At 40.5% G+C, this 19,884-nt stretch overlaps 1 protein-coding gene across 1 annotated transcript in view; it reads left to right on the top strand.

Annotated features, from left to right (window-relative positions):
• The window catches only part of ATP7A (ATPase copper transporting alpha), a 125,326-nt gene extending 112,655 nt beyond the window's left edge, over positions 1–12,671 (top strand). The window contains exons 18-23 of the mRNA XM_040406495.1: positions 20–169; positions 257–399; positions 7,806–8,009; positions 8,741–8,858; positions 9,740–9,842; positions 10,730–12,671. Of these exons, the coding sequence (XP_040262429.1) occupies positions 20–169; positions 257–399; positions 7,806–8,009; positions 8,741–8,858; positions 9,740–9,842; positions 10,730–11,012 (1,001 nt within the window). The 3' untranslated portion in view covers positions 11,013–12,671. The remainder of the gene's footprint in view (positions 1–19; positions 170–256; positions 400–7,805; positions 8,010–8,740; positions 8,859–9,739; positions 9,843–10,729) is intronic.
• The last annotated feature ends 7,213 nt before the right edge of the window (positions 12,672–19,884 follow it).

The following is a 19,884-nucleotide window of genomic DNA, read 5'->3' as shown; positions in this document are numbered from 1 at the left end:
TTTGTTATACATCCTGCAGCTTCTTCTACATCAAAGCAGACATATTCTGTGCTTATTGGGAACCGGGAGTGGATGAATCGGAATTTCCTTAGTATGGAGGACGAGACTGATGCTCTTATGACTAAACATGAGAATAAAGGTCGTACAGCGGTCCTGGTAGCAGTTGACGGTAGGCAGTATAATTTGTAAGGAATGAATATATAAGTTTACGCGCATTACAGTGCCAGACGTTCATGCACATTGTGCTTTTTTTTAGGTGTGGTCTGTGGATTAATAGCTATAGCTGACACTGTGAAGCCAGAAGCAGCATTAGCAGTTTATACGTTGCGTTCTATGGGGCTGGATGTAGTGCTAATGACTGGAGACAACAGCAAGACTGCGAAAACCATTGCATCTCAGGTACTTTAAATAACCTACATGCCTCCAGGGATAATGGGCCACCTGTCCATTTAGCATTATTTTTATTGTATCTGGATGAGGTATGTTCTGCATGTTAATAATTGGAAGCAAAGTAATGTAAATGCGCTACATTTGTGACAATAAGACAAAATACATAATCATTCCAGTTGTTTCCTCACTTGCTGAGGGGAAAATACTGTATGTGCCGCCTTTACATATTACAATTTGAATGCCGTACTTATTCGCAGTTTAGGCCCATTGAATGGATCTAAACCACACGTTAACACCAGTCACAGCTTCCAGCACCGTCCAGACCAAGAAAAGATAGGACCTTTCTTGGTGCAGTCATTTCTTTAAATCGCTGGCCACATGAACGTTAGCAGCGGCTCCCATTGAAAACAATGCATGGCGGAATATAATCTGCCATGTTATTGGGGCCTAAAACTGGAAATGGGTAAAACTGACATGAAATATAAGTGTGCAGTAAAACTGAACTGTAGCAAGCATATCAGTCAGCTGCTGCCAAAGCAAGCATTTCCTGGCTTTGACAGCCCAAAATTTGCCAGATTTCCTAAGAGGTCTGCACCTTTTAGTAAATTTAGCACAATTCAAGTCAGCATTCTTTTTTCTTAGGACTCAGTCAGATAACCGTATGAATGAGTCCGCATCCGTTCCGCAATTTAGCAGAACGGGTGCGAACCTATTAATTTCAATGGGGCCGCAAAAGATGTGGACCACACCTTGTGCTGTCCGCATTCGTAGTTCCATTCCGCGGCCCCGCAAGAAAGATAGAGCAAGTCCTGTCCATGTCCGCAGTCGCAGGAATAGTCATTTCTATCATAGTGCCGGCCATGTATATACAGTGCTCAACGAGCGCTGTGTATACAGATCAGGAAGCACTATGCTGCTTCCTGTCCCGGCCCGGTGATCATGTGACCACCGGGGTCGGAGAAGTGCAGGAGCTGACGGGTCTTCCATAGACCTCGATCAGCCCTGCACTGAGGCTGTACAGTATAGTATTAAGTACAGCCTCTCTGGGGGGTGTATTTCCACTGTAACTGGGGCTACTATGTCAGCCCCAGTTACAGGAGAAATCAATAGTTAAAAAAAATTATAATAATGAAGTTAAATGTCCCCCAGAGGTCTTGGATGACCTTATAGGGGACACAAAGTGTAAAATAAAAAAAAGTGTTTTGAAGAGAAAAAAAAAAAAAGTAAAAAAAGATTTCCCCCCCAAATTCCAAAATGTTAAAAATAGAAGAAAAAAAAAATAGACATATTTGGTATCACCGCGTCCGCAACGACCTGCTCTATAATTATATCATATGATCTATCCAATCAGGTGAACGCCGTAAAAAAATAGAATAAACATTGCGCCAAAAGAGATTTTTTAGTTAGCTTATCTCCCAAAAAACAGAATGTTAATCAATCAAAAAGTCGTGTGTACCCCAAAATGGTAGCAATAAAAATGTCACCTCATCCCGCAGAAAATGAGCCCCCCACACAAAACCATAGCCAGAAAAATAAAAAAAAATATGGCTCTAAGAAAATTGCAACACAAAAACATGATTTTTTTTTTCTAAAAATGCTCTTATTGTGTAAAACGTAAAAAAAAAAAAAAATGATAGACATATTTGGTATCGCCACGTCCATAACAATTGGCTCTACAAAAATATTACACAATCTTCTGTAAAAAAAAAAAATTAATAAAAATTATGCCAAAACTGCTTTTTTTAGTGACCTCATCTCACAAAAAACATAATATCAGAAAACCAAATGTACCCCAAAATGGTTCCAATAAAAACTACAGCTTGTCCCGTAAAAAATAAGCCCTCACGCAGCTCATTCCCCACAGTTGGGGTCTTACTGTATTCAGGAGAAAGTGGGTAGCAAATTGTGGGGGGTTATTATCCTGTTATTGTTTGTGAAAAATAAAGTTTTGGCCTAAAGCACCATTTCTTGTAAAATAAAATAAATTTTTTTATTTTTTTTCACACCCAAGTATTAAAAATTCTATGAAACACCTGTTGAGTGAAGTGCTTTATACACCCCTTAAAAGTGGTAATTTTCTTTTTTTGGGGGGGTGGGGGTTCACTGTGGGTTACCTCAGGGTCTCAAATGCAACATGGTGCCCAAAGACCATTCCAGCAAAATCTGCCCTCCAATAACCATATGGCGCCCCTTGCCTTATGTGCCCTGTCGTGTGCCCGAACAGTGCTTTACGAATACTTATGGGTTGTTTCTGCAGAATCAGGGTAATAAATATTGAGGTTTGTTTTGTTGTTAACCCTTGATGTGTTCCAGGAAAAAAATTATTAAAATGGAAAATCTGCAAAAAAAAGTGAAATTTTGAAGTTTCACCTCTATTTTGCTTTAATTCCTATGGAATACCTAAAGGGTTAACAACATTTCTAAAGCCAGTTTTGAATAGTTTGAGGGGTGTAGTTTCTAAAATGGGGTCATTTATGGGTTGGTTCTATCATGTAAGCCCACAAAGTTACTTCAGAACCGAACTGGTCCTTAAAAAAGTTTGCTTTGGAAAGTTTCCTAAAAATTTTAAAAATTGCTTCTAAAATTCTAAACCTTCTAACGTCCAAAAATAATAAAATTACATTACCAAAATGATGCCAACATAAAGTAGACATATGGGGAATGTTAATTAATGAATATTTTATGAGGTATCACTTTCTGTCTTTAACCCCTTAAGGACACAGCCCTATTTCACCTTAAGGACCAGGCCATTTTTTGCAAATCTGACCAGTGTCACTTTAAGTGCTGATAACTTTAAAACGCTTTGACTTACCCAGGCCGTTCTGAGATTGTTTTTTCGTCACATATTGTACTTCATGACACTGCTAAAATTGGGTCAAAAAAGTTATTTTTTTTGCATAAAAAAATACCATATTTACCAAAAATGTGGAAAAATTAGCAAATTTCAAAGTTTCAGTTTCTCTACTTCTGTAATACATAGCAATACCCCCAAAAATTGTGATGACTTTACATTCCCCATATGTCTACTTCATGTTTGTAGCATTTTGGGAATGATATTTTATTTTTTGGGGATGTTACAAGTCTTAGAAGTTTAGAAGCAAATTTTGAAATTTTTCAGAAATCTTCAAAATCCCACTGATATGGACCAGTTCAGGTTTGAAGTCACTTTGTGAGGCTTAGATAATAGAAACCTCCCAAAAATGACCCCATTCTAGAAACTACACCCCTCAAGGTATTCAAAACTGTTTTTACAAACTTTTTTAACCCTTTAGGTCTTCCACAAGACTTCATGGCAAAAAGACATACATTTTAAGAATTTTGATTTTTTGGAAAATTTTCCAATATAATCAATTTTTTCCTGGAAAAAAACAAGGGTTAACTGCCAAACAAAACTCAAAATGGGTTGCCCTGGTTCTGTAGTTTGCAGAAACACCCCATATGTGGTCGTAAACTACTGTTTGGCCAAACGGGAGGACATAGAAGGAGGGGAACACCATATGGGTTTTGCAAGGCAGATTTTGCAGGACTAGTTTTGTTTATACCATGTTCCATTTCAAGCCCCCCCTTGCACCTCTAGAATAGAAATTGCAAAAAAGTGACTCCATCTAAGAAAGTACACCCCTCAAGGTATTCAAAACTGGGTTTACAAACTTTGTTAACCCTTTAGGTGTTCCACAAGAGTTAATGGCATATGGAGAAACAATTTAGAAATTTCTATTTTTTGGAAAATTTTCAATTTTAACCCATTTTTTCCAGCAATAAAGTGAGGGTTAACAGCCAAACAAAACTCAATATGGGTTGCCCTGATTCTGTAGTTTGCAGAAACACCCCATATGTGGCCGTAAACTACTGTACGGACACACGGCAGGCCGTAGAAGGAAAGGAGTGCCATGTGGTTTTTGGAAAGCAGATTTTGCTGGACTAATTTATTTACAACATGTCCCATTTGAAGCCCCCCTGATGCACCCCTAGAGTAGAAACTCCATAAAAGTGACCCCATCTAAGAAACTACACCCCTCAAGGCATTCAAAACTTGTTTTACAAACTTTGTTAACCCTTTAGGTGTTCCACAAGAGTTATTGGCAAATGGAGATGAAATTTGAGAATTTACATTTTTTGCCAAATTTTTTATTTGCTCCATTTTTTCCAGTAACAAAGCAAGGGTTAACAGCCAAACAAAACTCTAAATTTATTGCCCAGATTCTGTAGTTTGCAGAAACACCCCATATGTGGCCGTAAACTACTGTACGGGCACACGGTAGGGCGTAGAGGGAAAGGTGCGGCGTGTGGCTTTTAGAAGGCAGATTTTGCTGGACTGGTTTATTTACACCATGTCCCATTTGAAGCCCCCCTAGAGTAGAAACTCCATAAAAGTGACCCCATCTAAGAAACTACACCCCTCAAGGCATTCAAAACTTGTTTTACAAACTTTGTTAACCCTTTAGGTGTTCCACAAGAGTTATTGGCAAATGGAGATGAAATTTGAGAATTTACATTTTTTGCCAAATTTTTTATTTGCTCCATTTTTTCCAGTAACAAAGCAAGGGTTAACAGCCAAACAAAACTCTAACTTTATTGCCCAGATTCTGTTGTTTGCAGAAACACCCCATATGTGGCCGTAAACTACTGTACGGGCACACGGTAGGGCGTAGAGGGAAAGGTGCGGCGTGTGGCTTTTAGAAGGCAGATTTTGCTGGACTGGTTTATTTACACTATGTCCCATTTGAAGCCCCCCTGATGCACCCCTAGAGTAGAAACTCCCAAAAAGTGACCCCATTTTAGAAACTACGGGATAGGGTGGCAGTTTTGTTGGTACTATTTTACGGTACATATGATTTTTGGTTGCTCTATATTACACTTTTTGTGAGGCAAAGTAACAAAAAATTGCTGTTTTGGCACCATTTTTATTTTTTGTTATTTACAACATTCATCTGACAGGTTAGATCATGTGGTATTTTTATAGAGCAGGTTGTCACGGACGCGACAATACCAAATATGACAACTTTTTTTAGTTGTTTGTTTCAGTTTTACATAACAAAGCATTTGAAGAAAAAAAAAGATTCTTTAGTGTCTCCACATTCTGAAAGCCATAGTTTTATTTATTTTTTGGGCAACTGTCTTGTGTAGGGGCTCATTTTTTTCGGGATGAGATTATGGTTTGATTGGCACTATTTTGGGGTGCGTATGACTTTTTGATCGCTTGCTATTACACTTTTTGTGATCTAAGGTGACAAAAAAATGGCTTTTTTTACACCGTTTTTATTTTTTATTTTTTACGGTATTCACCTGTGGGGTTAGATCATGTGATATTTTTATAGAGCAGGTTATTACGGACGCAGTGATACCTAATATATATACTTTTTTTTATTTATGTCAGTTTTACACAATGATTTCATTTTTGAAACAAAAAAAAATCATGTTTTAGTGTCTCCATAGAATGAGAGCCATTGTTTTTTCAGTTTTTGGGCGATTATCTTAGGTAGGGTCTCATTTTTTGCGGGATGAGATGACGGTTTGATTGGCACTATTTTGGGGTGTGTATGACTTTTTGATCGCTTGCTATTACACTTTTTGTGATGCAAGATGACAAAAAGTGCTTTTTTTACACCGTTTTTATTTTTTATTTTTACGGTCTTCATCTGAAGGGTTAGATCATGTGATATTTTTATAGAGCAGGTTATTACGGACGCAGTAATACCTAATATATATACTTTTTTTTATTTATGTCAGTTTTACACAATGATTTCATTTTTGAAACAAAAAAAATCATGTTTTAGTGTCTCCATAGACTGAGAGCCATAGTTTTTTCAGTTTTTGGGCGATTATCTTGGGTAGGGTATGATTTTTGCGGGATGAGATGGCGGTTTGATTGGCACTATTTTGGGGTGCGTATGACTTTTTGATCGCTTGCTATTACACTTTTTGTGATGTAAGATGACAAAAAATGGCTTTTTTTACACCGTTTTTTATTTTTTATTTTTACGGTATTCACCTGAGGGATTAGGTCATGTGATATTTTTATAGAGAAGGTTAATACGGACGCGTCAATACCCAATATATAAATATTTTTTTTATTTATTTAAGTTTTACACAATGATTTCATTTTTGAAACAAAAAAAATAATGTTTTAGTGTCTTCATAGTCTGAGAGCCATAGTTTTTTCAGATTTTGGGCGATTGTGCTATGTAGGGGCTCATTTTTTGTGGGATGAGGTGACGGTTAGATTGGTACTATTTTTGGGGGCATGTGCCGTTTTGATCGCTTGGTGTTGCACTTTTAGTGATGTAAGTTGACAAAAATGGCTTTTTTATACACAGTTTTTATTTTTTATTTTTTATGGTGCCTATCAGATGGGGTGGATCATGTGATATATTTATAGAGCCGTTCGTTACGGACGCGGCGATACCTAATATGTGTGTTTTTTCTTTTTTTTTCAATTTTTTATTAGAAAATCAGGGGAATGGGGCGTTTTTTTTTTTTTTTTACTTGAAACTTTATTTTTTTATTCCAAACACTTTTTTTTTACTTTTTTTTTTTTAACTTTATTTCTGTCCCACTCTTTTAGGGGTCTGATCCTTTCTGCAATGCATTACAATACATCTTTATTGTAATGCATTGCCTGTTAGTGTATGACACTGAGTCATACACTAACTGGTTGCCTAGGAGACCCAGCCTGAGGCTGGATCTCCTCGGCTCCCGTAGAAGGCAGTTCCTGATGCCGTGCAGGGCATTGGGCAGCCTCTGCACGGCATCGGGCTGCCTTGTCACACATCGGGTCCCCGCCACAGCAGCGCGGGGACTCGATGCGATCACTCACCTGCCGCAAACAACTTCTATCTCGCGGTCAGCGCGGACCGCGGCATAGAAGGGGTTAATCCGCCGGCATCGCTGTAAACAGCGATGCCGGCGGATACAGCAGGGGCCCGGCTACCAGGGACTGCCGGACCCCTGCAGTGATCGGGTGCGCACCGCTCCGGTGCCCGCCCGATCATCCCGCCGTACATGTAAGGCGGAATGCATTCTGGCAATGCATCCCCCGCCGTACATGTACGGCGTTCTGCACTAAGGGGTTAAAGCAGAGAGATTCAAATTAAAAAAACAGTGAATTTTTTCAAATTGTTGTTAACTTTAGTTTTTTTTAAATAAGTAAAGGTAAAACATATAGACTCAAATTTACCATTAACATGAAGTACAATGTGTCAGGAGAGAACTATCTCTGAATGGCTTGGATAAGTAAAATCGTTCCAAAGTTATTACCACCTAAAGTGACACATGTCAGATTTGCTAAATTAGGCCTGGTCAGGAACAGAGTAAATGGCCCGGTCTGGAAGTGGTTAAACTGATGTACGTCTTTTCCCAGTCTGTGTAATAAATTATTTATATCGTTTACGCAATTTTTTTTTTTCCTCCCCAAGGTCGGTATAACCAAAGTGTTTGCTGAGGTTCTCCCATCCCATAAAGTAGCGAAGGTAAAACAGCTGCAGGACCAAGGGACACGAGTGGCAATGGTGGGCGATGGAATAAATGACTCTCCTGCTCTGGCCATGGCCAATGTGGGGATTGCCATAGGGACCGGCACAGATGTAGCCATTGAAGCTGCAGACGTGGTGCTTATACGGGTAAGTCTTGGAGCTTTAACCTGCTAAACATGCACAGCTGGGCCAGACATATAAAGTATATAGGGGTATTTGTCAGCAGGACTGGCAGACTTTCTGATGTTTTCAAGAGATTTTTCTTTGTATATTGCTGTGGCAGGACCCTCATCACTGCTCATAGTGTTATGTTCTTTCTAGTTTGTGCTAAACTGGACCCCCGGGTGGGAGCAGAAGCTGTAACTGCTTTCTCCTGCAAAATACCACTTTTATGTTGAGCTTTTTATCTAGCTGATGTTTATTAACCCTTTCACTGCTCCTTAAACACAGAAAAGACCAACATTAAATTTGAGTCACAGGATTTCTTGCTTTCATTGAATGAAGTTTTTCTGCCTATGGCCACACACACAAGTGAGTTGAATGTGAGGAACTCGCAGCGTGTGCATAATGCTGTCAGTGGAATACAATAGATTCCAGGACTCTAAGGCTTACACAGCATTATAAATCAGTATAATGCTATGCAATCCTGCCTGGGGAGCAGAGGCCAGAACAGGACCTCTCATTGACACACACTGAGTTTATCACTTTCAACTTTCATGTGTGTCTGGCCTATATACCAGATGTGCAAAGTGTGTATTGATTGATAGAGAGTGTTCTCATCTTGCTCTCATTGCATGCTGATAGATGTGAATGTGCCATAGAAGATACATACTTTACAATGAGAGCTGACTAAATCTGGTTATGTCTTTATGATGCAGAATGATCTCCTGGATGTTGTCGCCAGCATTGACTTATCGCGCAAGACTGTGAGAAGAATAAGAATAAATTTTGTTTTTGCCCTGATTTACAATCTCATTGGTATACCTATAGCTGCAGGTATGTAATGCTACTCTGGAGATACTCCAGAGATTTCATTATTTAGGAATAAGTGGATTATGCTTCTTTAAGCTATCTGGCAGACTGTTAACAGTCTCTGGCAGGCTGTTCTGGTAGAGACCTCTCTGGCTCCGGCAGAGCTGGATGTTACTGTAGTGCCCACCAGCCCCATTGCCTATAATGGGATCCGGCGGAAATCCGGCCGCACAGAAACCATTGGGACTGAGCCTGGAACTGAAACTTCTCCCACACATGAATGGAATGAGCCGGAATACCAGGCACAGACTGACCATACAAATATTGACAGCCTATCCTAAGGATAGGCCATCAGTGTTGAAGGGGTTGTCGGAGATAATAAAAAATCTCGTCAAATACTTACCTCTTTCTCTGGCACTGTTCTCTGCACCACTGGTTTGGTCCTCCTGACACTGACGGTATGTGGCATATGATTGCTGAAGCTAGTCACTGTCATCGGCGATCTACAGTGGTCATGTGCTGTACCCCTGCTTGTCACCACTGCAGTTTGTAAACAAGAAGTGACGGGGACCAGCAGCCCAGAGAGCTGGTTAGTTTACAGTCATTTTTTATTTTACAGCATTAGTGGACTTGTCCAATATTTAAGTTATCTCGGAAACCCTTTTGAAGGCTATGGCCCATTTGGGCATTTTTTTTTTTTTTTTCATTGCATGCATTTTGTGGTAAAATAACTTTTTGGTGATTTTTTTATTTTTATTTTTTTTATTAAAAATGTAATAATTTTTATTATCGAATATAGGTGCTACAAGCAGCTGTAATTGGGCTTAACAGTGTTGTAGGTGTTAGAATTATAACATTGAGCAGTCATTTATTTTATCTATGTCTAAATATGTCCACTGTTTCAGGTGTGTTCATGCCAGTGGGATTGATTTTGCAGCCCTGGATGGGATCCGCAGCTATGGCCGCCTCCTCAGTTTCCGTTGTTTTCTCCTCTCTGCTGCTTAAACTGTACGTGTTGTTTCATTCCTTATTGCTGCTTGTGATTTTGTAACTGAACATTTTGCTGTTGACATGGTTTTATTTTCTTCATGTTCTGCCTCATCAATAAGAAGTTACTAAACCGGACACAAGTCAATGCCCCTATACATATTAGATTACTATGAAAAAGTAAGCTCCAGCTCGCCTGTACCTTTTTTGTACCAGACATGCACGGTTATAGTCTGATTCCTCACCTTTAGTAATCCATAAAGTAAAAACCAACACCGTTCTTAAAAGCTGTGATTGGTGGTAAAAGCAGAATTGCATTATGGATTCCGTTACCACGGACCATAACGCAATTCTATGACTGAATCCTCTCCTGCATAACGGAAACGGGACGGATCAGTTATGCAGGCCATAGACTTCTATTATGACGGAATGCCTCTAAAGGCATTCCGTTATGCATTCCGTCATAGAATTGTGTTATGGTCCGTGGTAACGGAATCCATAACGCAGTTCTGCTTTTACCACCAAACGAAGAGTGAACGAATTTCAAAACATGAAATTCGCTCATCTCTAGCTGTGACGATCCTTTATTCTTAAGTATTATGCAAAATAACCGTGGAGCCCCAGTTATGGGTCTTCAACACAGTGAAGACCCATAACTGGGGCGCCACGGTTATTTTGCATATCACGGTTTCCCAGGGAGCTTTGCACTTTGGATTGCTGTGTCGAGACTCTTAAATGAGGCTCCACAGTGTTTTCTGTAGCTGGTCTCCCTAAGATCAGCTATTGTTTTGTTTGTTTATTCTTAAGTATAGCAGTAGTGCTAGTTGTAAGCAAGGTCATAGGACACAGGTCATGGTATGCGCTACTTATAGACCCAAATAAATACACATTTATTCTTATTTGTGCAGTTACAAAAAGCCAAGTCGTGAGAAACTGGAACTGAAAGCTCAAGGTCAACTGCGGCGAAAGTCTCCATCAGAAATCAGTGTTCACATCGGCATCTCAGAAAACCTGAAAAGTTCTCCGAAGCTCAGCATGTTGGACCGCATTGTGAATTACAGCAGAGCTTCCCTCAACTCCCTCAACTTTCTGTCTGATAAACATTCTCAGCACAGTGTGTCTCTGAACGATCCTGACAAACATACACTACTTATAGAAGATCCCAGAGGGGAAGAAGACTCCTTCCTGTGATCAGAAGCACCCAAATATTCTATCTGTTAAATACAGTTAAATGGAAAAATATACCTAAGAGCCGGTGTGGGTGGACATACCAATGAGCCTTCTGTAGCTAACATATCAGTACAATGCAGTGAAGCCTTGTGGCAGCAAGATTCTTAAAGCCATTGACTTGTAAGCTTATGTGCCTTATTGTCTTCAGACATTATCCTAAATTGACCAGGACACTGGTCGGTGAACACTCCTCTCACTTTTTCCTGTTCCCGTTTGTATGGGGACATATATCTATTCCAGTTTTTTTATTTTTTATTATCAATTCACACATATGCACCGCTGCCCTCCTCCATGAAAAGATGACAATCCCTATGTTCCTCACCCCCCCCCCCCCTATAATTGTACTACTGCACTTTGTGAGGGGACATTGTTGGTTAGTTTTTACTCCCACACACACAGCAGAAGATTCCCTAAAACGTGCCTAAAACCTTTTTCTGCAAAGACCCTAATCAGATCTCACAAACCACAAAGATGTTCGAAGGGTCAAATAAAATGTTCATGTCAAGGATTACTTTGGCTTAGTTTATTGCAAGTGCTGAAGTCTAATATGTTGTTTGCGCCCATTTTTGCTGCATTTAATGTAATTTCTGCAGTCCACCACTATTTATGCCTCATTTAAAGGAACACTCTCAACACGTCTATATAAAAGCTGTTCTAAAAAGGTGGCGTTATGTTCTAGCTGTCTTGTGTCTATGTTGCTTTTTGAAAGTTTGTTGTTACCATTTTACCCCATGATTCAGAACCTCAGTGTTAAAGTAGGGCTACACAGCGACTTTGGCCGTGATACTCATATGGGGAAAAATCGCAGTGTAGAGCTGCCCGCTTTGCAGCCAATGAAAGTGAATGGGGTTGCGTTGTTGTCACAAGACACTGCAACACAACAGTTGCAAGAAATCCAGCAGGTTTAGATTTCTAGTGATTTTCATGTCACAGCAACTTACGAGTCATAACGTCACGTCATTCACTTTAACTATTGTGATGCAGGCAGTGCTGCGATATTTGTGACACAGCCAGTCACAGTGTAGCATTAGCCCTATATAGTGGCTCACTTTTAGCACTCATTAAAATGCTATTTTTATTTTACTCTTGCACAGGAAAAAAATATAAGAAGAAATTTGATCAAATACAATAAAGCCTTATTCACACAAGTGTTTTGGTCAGTTATTTCCATTAATGATTGTGAGCCAATTAAAGGAGTGGAGGCTACACAGAGAAAAGGTATGGTGGACAGATCTGTACGTGTTCTGTGTTTAGAATGGCACCTGGTTTTGGCTCACAATCACTGATGGAAATCATTGACTGAACACTGACCGTGTGAATTAATCATAAGGCTTAGTGTCGGGGTATACATGAGGAGTTGTTTTTAAGGGTTTGCAGGATTATAAAAAAACAAAACAAAACTCTAACAGCAGTAAGTATGATAAAAGTAAAACCCAAAAAAAAAAGTATTCCACTGATTAATCCTCTGCTGCTCTGGCAGTCCCTGCTGTTCATTGTTGGTGCAGTGATGGCGTGCCATACATCCATGTGACCACTGCAGCCAGTCCCTGGCCTTGCATTTAAAGGGGTATTCCCATCTTCCCTTTTCATACTTACCTTCCTTGAGCACGACGTTCACTTCCTGGATTCTTCTCCCGGCTGGGCCGCGCTTGCACAGAAGATTGAAGATTTTATCCTGGCCGGGCCGCGCAATGTCCAGAACGCGCACGCCGCCGCGCATGCGCTATGGTGACTTATTCCTGGCCTGTATAGTACGGAGCCGGCGTGCGCGTTCGCGGCTCTGTACTATACTGGCAAGGAAGAAGTCATCATGGCGCATGCGCGGCGGCGTGCGCGTTCAGGACATTGCGGGGCCCGGCCGGGAGAAAATCTTCTGCGCAAGCGCGGCCCAGCGGGTTTCGACACGAGAGGTGGCCGTAACCAGGGGAGACCAAAAGACAACGATCAGGTAAGGGGACTTATTTTCTCTAAAAGGGTGGGAATTGGGTAATTAAATGTATTTACAAAAATGATCACTGTTAAATCATTAACAGATTTAACAGTGATCATTGGGATGGGAATACCCCTTTAAGACTGCTGAGGCGAGTGATTGGCTTCAGTGGTCACATGAGTGTACAGGCAAGTCATCACTGCCAGGGAGGACTGAAATTCAGGTGATTAGACAGAAGTATTTTTATCACATTTTGTGCTGTTAGATTTTTGTTTTATATTTAATTTTGGACAACCCTCCTAAGTGAGGAAGGCAAGCCACAAAGATTTCATAAAAATAAAATATGCAAAGTTTGCTAGTTAAGCTAGCCATACACATGATACAAATTCGGATGAACCCACTGATATCAATGGGATATCTGATATCGAAGATCTTGTGTGTAAGTCTGTCAACTTTACCCATATGGCAAATGTCAGGGGAGAGAAGGAGCTCAGTGTGCATGAGCCAGAAGAAATCCTCCTGTAGCTTAATGTACTGTTTTTACCTGAGATTATACTTCAAAGAGAACCGGTCACCTCCCTCAAGCACTACTAAAGGGGTATTCCAGTTTATATAATAAGAAATCATACAATTTTCTAATATGTCCAAACAGAACAAATCCAGCTCATCTTTGACTTAGTCTTGGATTAACCCCTCGTGCAAGGAACAAACAGGTAAGACCTCATATTCAAAACAAAAAAAAGGTTCCAGCACTGTAGTATCGTTGTGTTGCTTGTTTCTTGATTTGTGGTAAAACAGATACAGCTTAGATGAAAATCCTCTCACTCCAACAGCAGTTTACGCATTTCGAACATCTAGTTATGACTAAGTAGTTATGACTAAGAACTTGACGTTTGAAATGCGTAAACTGCTGTTGAATTGAGAGGATTTTCATCTAAGCTGTATCTGTTTTACCACAAATAAAGAAACAAGCAACACAACGATACTACAGTGCTGGAAACTTCTTTTTCAATTTTCTAATATACATGTATTTAAAAGTCTTCATACATACCTGTCTTAAATCAGGCAGTTGACCTCTATATGCAGTAGAATGGTACAGCCCATATATCAGTCCTGTGTAATGTATAACTGAAACGTGGCACGTGGTTCATATGACACTGTACACACATATAATCCCTGACATTTAGAAAATGGCTGCCTGTCTGTAGGTGATGTAATGTTGTTAATAAAGTTTAATGTTAAAGGGAAAAAAGCGCCCAGATCTGCTTCTTCACAGACACTGACAGACATGTTGAGATGCTGCTGCAGGAAGTAATACTCTATTGGGGTCATTTCTCAAACTGGTGTAAACTAGAACTGGCTTAGTTGCCCATAGCAACCAATCAGATTCCACCTTTCATTTTAGACAGCTACTTTGGAAAATATATGTTCTGCTCCTCAATATACTACTTACTGTTCACCTGTTAGATACCTAGGCAATTAACTGAAAGCCGGGTCACATGACAAGTCCTATCCAGCTCACCTACAGATGCATTTCACAGGACTAGAATGGGCCATACCATTTATTTTTCTTTAGTGAGAGGCTACTGTATGGATATAATAAATATCTGCAAGCAAAATTGTAAAACAGATGTATATTAGAAAGTTCTTCAACATCCTATTGCAGGGATCAGAAACCTTCGGCACTCCAGCTGCTGTGAAACTACAATGCCCAGCATAAAAACTTAATCGGCCGTTCTTGTAACTCCCACAGAAGTGAAAGGAGGATTCTTGGAGTTGTAGTTTCAGAACAGCTGTCCTATTGTCTATATAAATAAATGTAATCATTAAAACCGGTATACCTCTTTAAGTGCAGTACCGCTGCCCCTGACTATGCTGATACTCGCCCTGTTTCTGTGATGGTCTGCTGCAGTTTGCCTCTAGAATAGAAGGAGAACACTTGTGAACTGCTGCTCAGAAGGTCCTTTCCATTGTGAGAGTGGACACAGAAGCCCTGTCAATGTATTCCAATAGCGGTTTGCATATAGAGATTCAGAGGCAGCAGTACTATGCATGTAGTGCTTTAAGGAAGTGACTAACTCCTTTTAAACTGTCACATTTATAAAACACAATAAAGGGACTTTTATGCAGAAATCACAGAATTTATCACCTAGTGTATCATGTTTCTTATGTTCTTTACCTAATGAACAGTAACTAAATTTCCCAATACATTCTGTACTTTGCAGTGATGTACAATTATAGTAATATTGTCTGTCTGTAACATATATTTATTGTTTTTATGTTTGTTTTTTGTTTTTTTTACACAAATGTATTTTCTTTTCTTTTACATTCTATAAAGTTCTCTCTCTGCTTTACATACTGGATTTAAGAAAACCAAAATGACTTGATTCGTTTTATTCAGATAAAATATAAACTGATATGAGCAAAGATATTTCTTTTTGTCTGGTTCTGGATTGTATTTTGGGTAAACACAAGTAGGCGCCATGGCAGTGGAGAACTACATTTATAAACTAGTGTAGGTAAAGGCCCCTTTACCCTGATCAACTGAGCAGACGATTGTCAGGAAGGAAGTGTTCCTTCCCGACAATTGCCTGCTCGTCAGTGGAGGAGGCCATTTCATTTACATATTGTGGGGATTTGCTCTGGTAGTTAGGATGAGCGGGCGCAGTACAGAGGCAAAATACAAGTTTGTAATTCAAACTTCAGTGTTTATTCACACATGGTGCCAAAAACAAAATGTCACTTTTGCAGTGTTGGTGTTACTTCACACCCATATAACAAAAAATCACCTTGGTGGCAGTTCTTCCTCAGAAAGTCCAAATACAGGCTTTAGGCGGCCTGTTCACCTGACACACGGGGCTCAGCTCTCCAGCCCAGCACAGGCCTCAGATCCAAGCACACAGACATGGCTTCTGAGCCCAGCTGCCTATTTAAGGACATCCAGGTCCTGCCAAAACCCGGACCGGTATTTGACCTCACCTGGCTGTAAATCAGCCCAGCAGCACATGCTGGGAGGAAGATACCTGTTTTCCCAGACCAAACCTCTTACTGTGTCACATCCCCCCTCCCCTTTGTTCAACCCTGAGGGGGTGAACACACACCAGACAGTGTACCCGGGACAGGGCATCCGCGTTTCCCTGTAACCGGCCTACCCTGTGTTCCACCGAAAACTTAAAGTTTTGTAGGGAGAGAAACCATCGGGTGACCCGGGCATTTCTGTCCTTGGCCTGGCTCATCCACTTGAGAGGGGAGTGGTCAGTCACCAGGCGGAATTTTCTCCCCAATAAATAATAGCGGAGAGACTGGAGTGCCCACTTGATAGCCAGGCACTCTCTCCACTATACTATACCGGGTCTCGGCTGGGGTGAGCTTACAGCTGAGGAAGACAACGGGATGCTCCTACCCGTTGACTTCCTGGTCTCATTACCCTGTGTGCTCTGTCTAGGATTAGATCATGAGTGGAAAGAGTTGGGATCAGGGTTTTCATGAGGCCTTGAAGATAGGATGCCAGATCTTTAGGGGAATTTAAGATTATTGCGGCGGGACCTGTCTTCAAGGTCCACTAATTTGGCTCTGAGGTAGTCCAGTTCTTCTGATTTCAGATGGCCCAGACAAAGGCGGGCCGACGTTATCTCCGCAGGGGTCTCCATACGATCGTTCCGGACACCCGGGTGGTCAGGTCCTGGTGTTCGAGGCAGAGGCGGGGAAGCGGCGCCATTTTGGCCTTGGCATTTTTCAAGGTAAAAGTCCAGCTTTCCCTATTTCTTAACCGACCGTTTGCCTCTGGTCATCACTGGGTCTGTCTGGTCTCAGTAGGCGGGTGTTAATCGAGTAGATATGGGGTGTTCAGTCCCGCTGTCGCTGGAGGTTCGCTGGAGCTCTCGCTTCACGCAGCCATCTTTCACGACCGGCAAACCACGCCCCCTACACGTTGACTTCCTGAGACAGTACAGCACTGAGGCCTACTTTGGAGGCATTGATCTGTACTATAAACTCCCTTTTGAAGTCGGATGTCACCAAGACCAGGGACCCCGCACAGGGCTGACTTCAAAGCGGAGAAAGCCTCTTCCGCCTGATCATCCCAGCGAACCATCATTGACTTGTGTCCCTTCAAGAGCCCTGTCAATGGCACAGCCACCGTAGCAAAGTGGGGGACAAACCTCATGTAATAGCCCACCATTCCCAGGAATGACTTTACTTGCCAAGTGGTGACAGGTCGGGGCCAATTTCGTATTGCCTCTATTTTGTTCACTTGGGGTTTGATGACTGCGCGCCCAATGACATACCCCAGGTACTTCGTCTCCTCTAACCCTATCGCACTTTTTTTGGGTTAGTGGTTAGTCCCGCCTTCCCAAGCGAGTCCACTACAGCCTGCACTTTGGGTAGCTGACTTTCCCAGTTAGTACTGTGGATGACCATATCGTCCAGGTAAGCCGAAGCGTACTGACGATGTGGACGCAGCACAATGTCCATAAGCCATTGAAAAGTGGCGGGGCACAATGCACACTAAGGGTTAGCACCTTTTACTGATGCAGCCCCTCAGGTGTGATGAAGGCAGTTTTCTTTTTGGCAGCCTCCATTAACCCCTTAAGGACTCAGCCCTATTTCACCTTAAGGACTTGGCCATTTTTTTTGCAAATCTGACCAGTGTCACTTTAAGTGCTGATAACTTTAAAACGCTTTGACTTATCCAGGCCGTTCTGAGATTGTTTTTTTGTCACATATTGTACTTCATGACACTGCTAAAATTGGGTCCAAAAAGTAATTTTTTTTGCATAAAAAATACCATATTTACCAAAAATTTTGAAAAATTAGCAAATTTCAAAGTTTCAGTTTCTCTACTTCTGTAATACATAGTAATACCCCCAAAAATTGTGATGACTTCATGTTTGTAGCATTTTGGGAATGATATTTAATTTTTTGGGGATGTTACAAGGCTTAGAAGTTTAGAAGCAAATCTTGAAATTTTTCTGAAATTTACAAAAACCCAATTTTTAGGGACCACTACAGGTCTGAAGTCACTTTGCGAGGCTTACATAATAGAAACCGCCCAAAAATTACCCCATTCTATAAACTACACCCCTCAAGGTATTCACAACTGATTTTACAAACTTCGTTAACCCTTTAGGTGTTGCACAAGAGTTATTGGCAAATGGGGATGAAATTTGAGAATTTCATTTTTTTGCCTAATTTTCCATTTTAACCCATTTTTTCCACTAACAAAGCAAGGGTTAACAGCCAAACAAGACTGTATCTTTATTGCCCTGACTCTGCCGTTTACAGAAACACCCCATATGTGGCCGTAAACTACTGTACGGGCACACAGTAGGGCGTAGAGGGAAAGGTGCACCGTATGGTTTTTGGAAGCCAGATTTTGCTGGACTGGTTTTTTGACACCATGTCCCATTTGAAGCCCCCCTGATGCACCCCTAGAGTAGAAACTCCATAAAAGTGACCCCATCTAAGAAACTACACCCCTCGAGGTATTCAAAACTGATTTTACAAACTTTGTTAACCCTTTAGGTGTTGCACAAGATTTAATGGAAAATAGAGATACAATTTCAAAATTTCACTTTTTTGGCAGATTTTCCATTTTAATATTTTTTTTCCAGTTACAAAGCAAGGGTTAACAGCCAAAGAAAACTCATTATTTATGGCCCTGATTCTGTAGTTTACAGAAACACCCCATATGTGGTCGTAAACCGCTGTACGGGCACACGGCAGGGCGCAGAAGGAAAGGAATGCCATACTGTTTTTGGAAGGCAGATTTTGCTGGACTGGTTTTTTTGACACCATGTCCCATTTGAAGCCCCCCTGATGCACCCCTAGAGTAGAAACTCCAAAAAAGTGACCCCATTTTAGAAACTACGGGATAGGGTGGCAGTTTTGTTGGTACTAGTTTAGGGTACATATGATTTTTGGTTGCTCTATATTACACTTTTTTGTGCGGCAAGGTAACAAGAAATAGATTTTTTGGCACGTTTTTTTTATTTTTTATTTACAACATTCATCTGACAAGTTAGATCATGTGGTAATTTTATAGAGCAGGTTGTCACGGACGCGGCGATACCTAATATGTATACAATTTTTTTTATTTATGTAAGTTTTACACAATGATTTCATTTTTAAAACAAAAAAAATGTTTTAGTGTCTCCATAGTCTAAGAGCCATAGTTTTTAGGTCATAGCTCTCATTTTTTGCGGGATGAGATGACGGTTTGATTGGCACTATTTTGGGGTGCATATGACTTTTTGATCGCTTGCTATTACACTTTTTGTGACGTAAGATGACAGATGCTTTTTTTACACTTTTTTTACTTTTATTTTTTTACGGTGATCACCTGAAGGGTTAGGTCATGTGATATTTTTATAGAGCCGGTCGATACGGACGCGGCGAAACCTAATATGTATACTTTTTTTAAATTTATTTAAGTTTTACACAATGATTTCATTTTTGAAACAAAAAAAATCATGTTTTAGTGTTTCCATAGTCTAAGAGCCATATTTTTTTCAGTTTTTGGGCGATTATCTTGGGTAGGGTATGATTTTTGCGGGATGAGATGACGGTTTGATTGGTACTATTTTGGCGTACATGCAACTTTTTTGATCACTTTTATTACCTTTTTTGGGAAGTAAGGTGGGCAAAATTTCAATTTCCTAATAGTTTTTATTTTTATGGCGTTCACCGTGCGGGGAAAGTAACATGACCGTTTTATAGATCAGGTCGTTACGGACGCGGCGATACCAAACATGTGTAGGGAATTTTATTTTTTCATTTTTAATCAGTGATAAATGTGTTTTTTGATTTTTACTTTTTTTTCACTTTTTTTCACATTTTTTTTTTACCCAGACCCACTTGGCTCTTGAAGATCCAATGGGTCTGATGTCTGTATAATACAGTACA

This window comes from Bufo bufo, chromosome 8 (genome assembly GCF_905171765.1).
Source record: "Bufo bufo chromosome 8, aBufBuf1.1, whole genome shotgun sequence".
Taxonomy (NCBI): Eukaryota; Metazoa; Chordata; class Amphibia; order Anura; family Bufonidae; genus Bufo; species Bufo bufo.
Note: the sequence above shows the minus strand (reverse complement) of the source record. Positions and strands in the feature narration are given on the sequence as shown.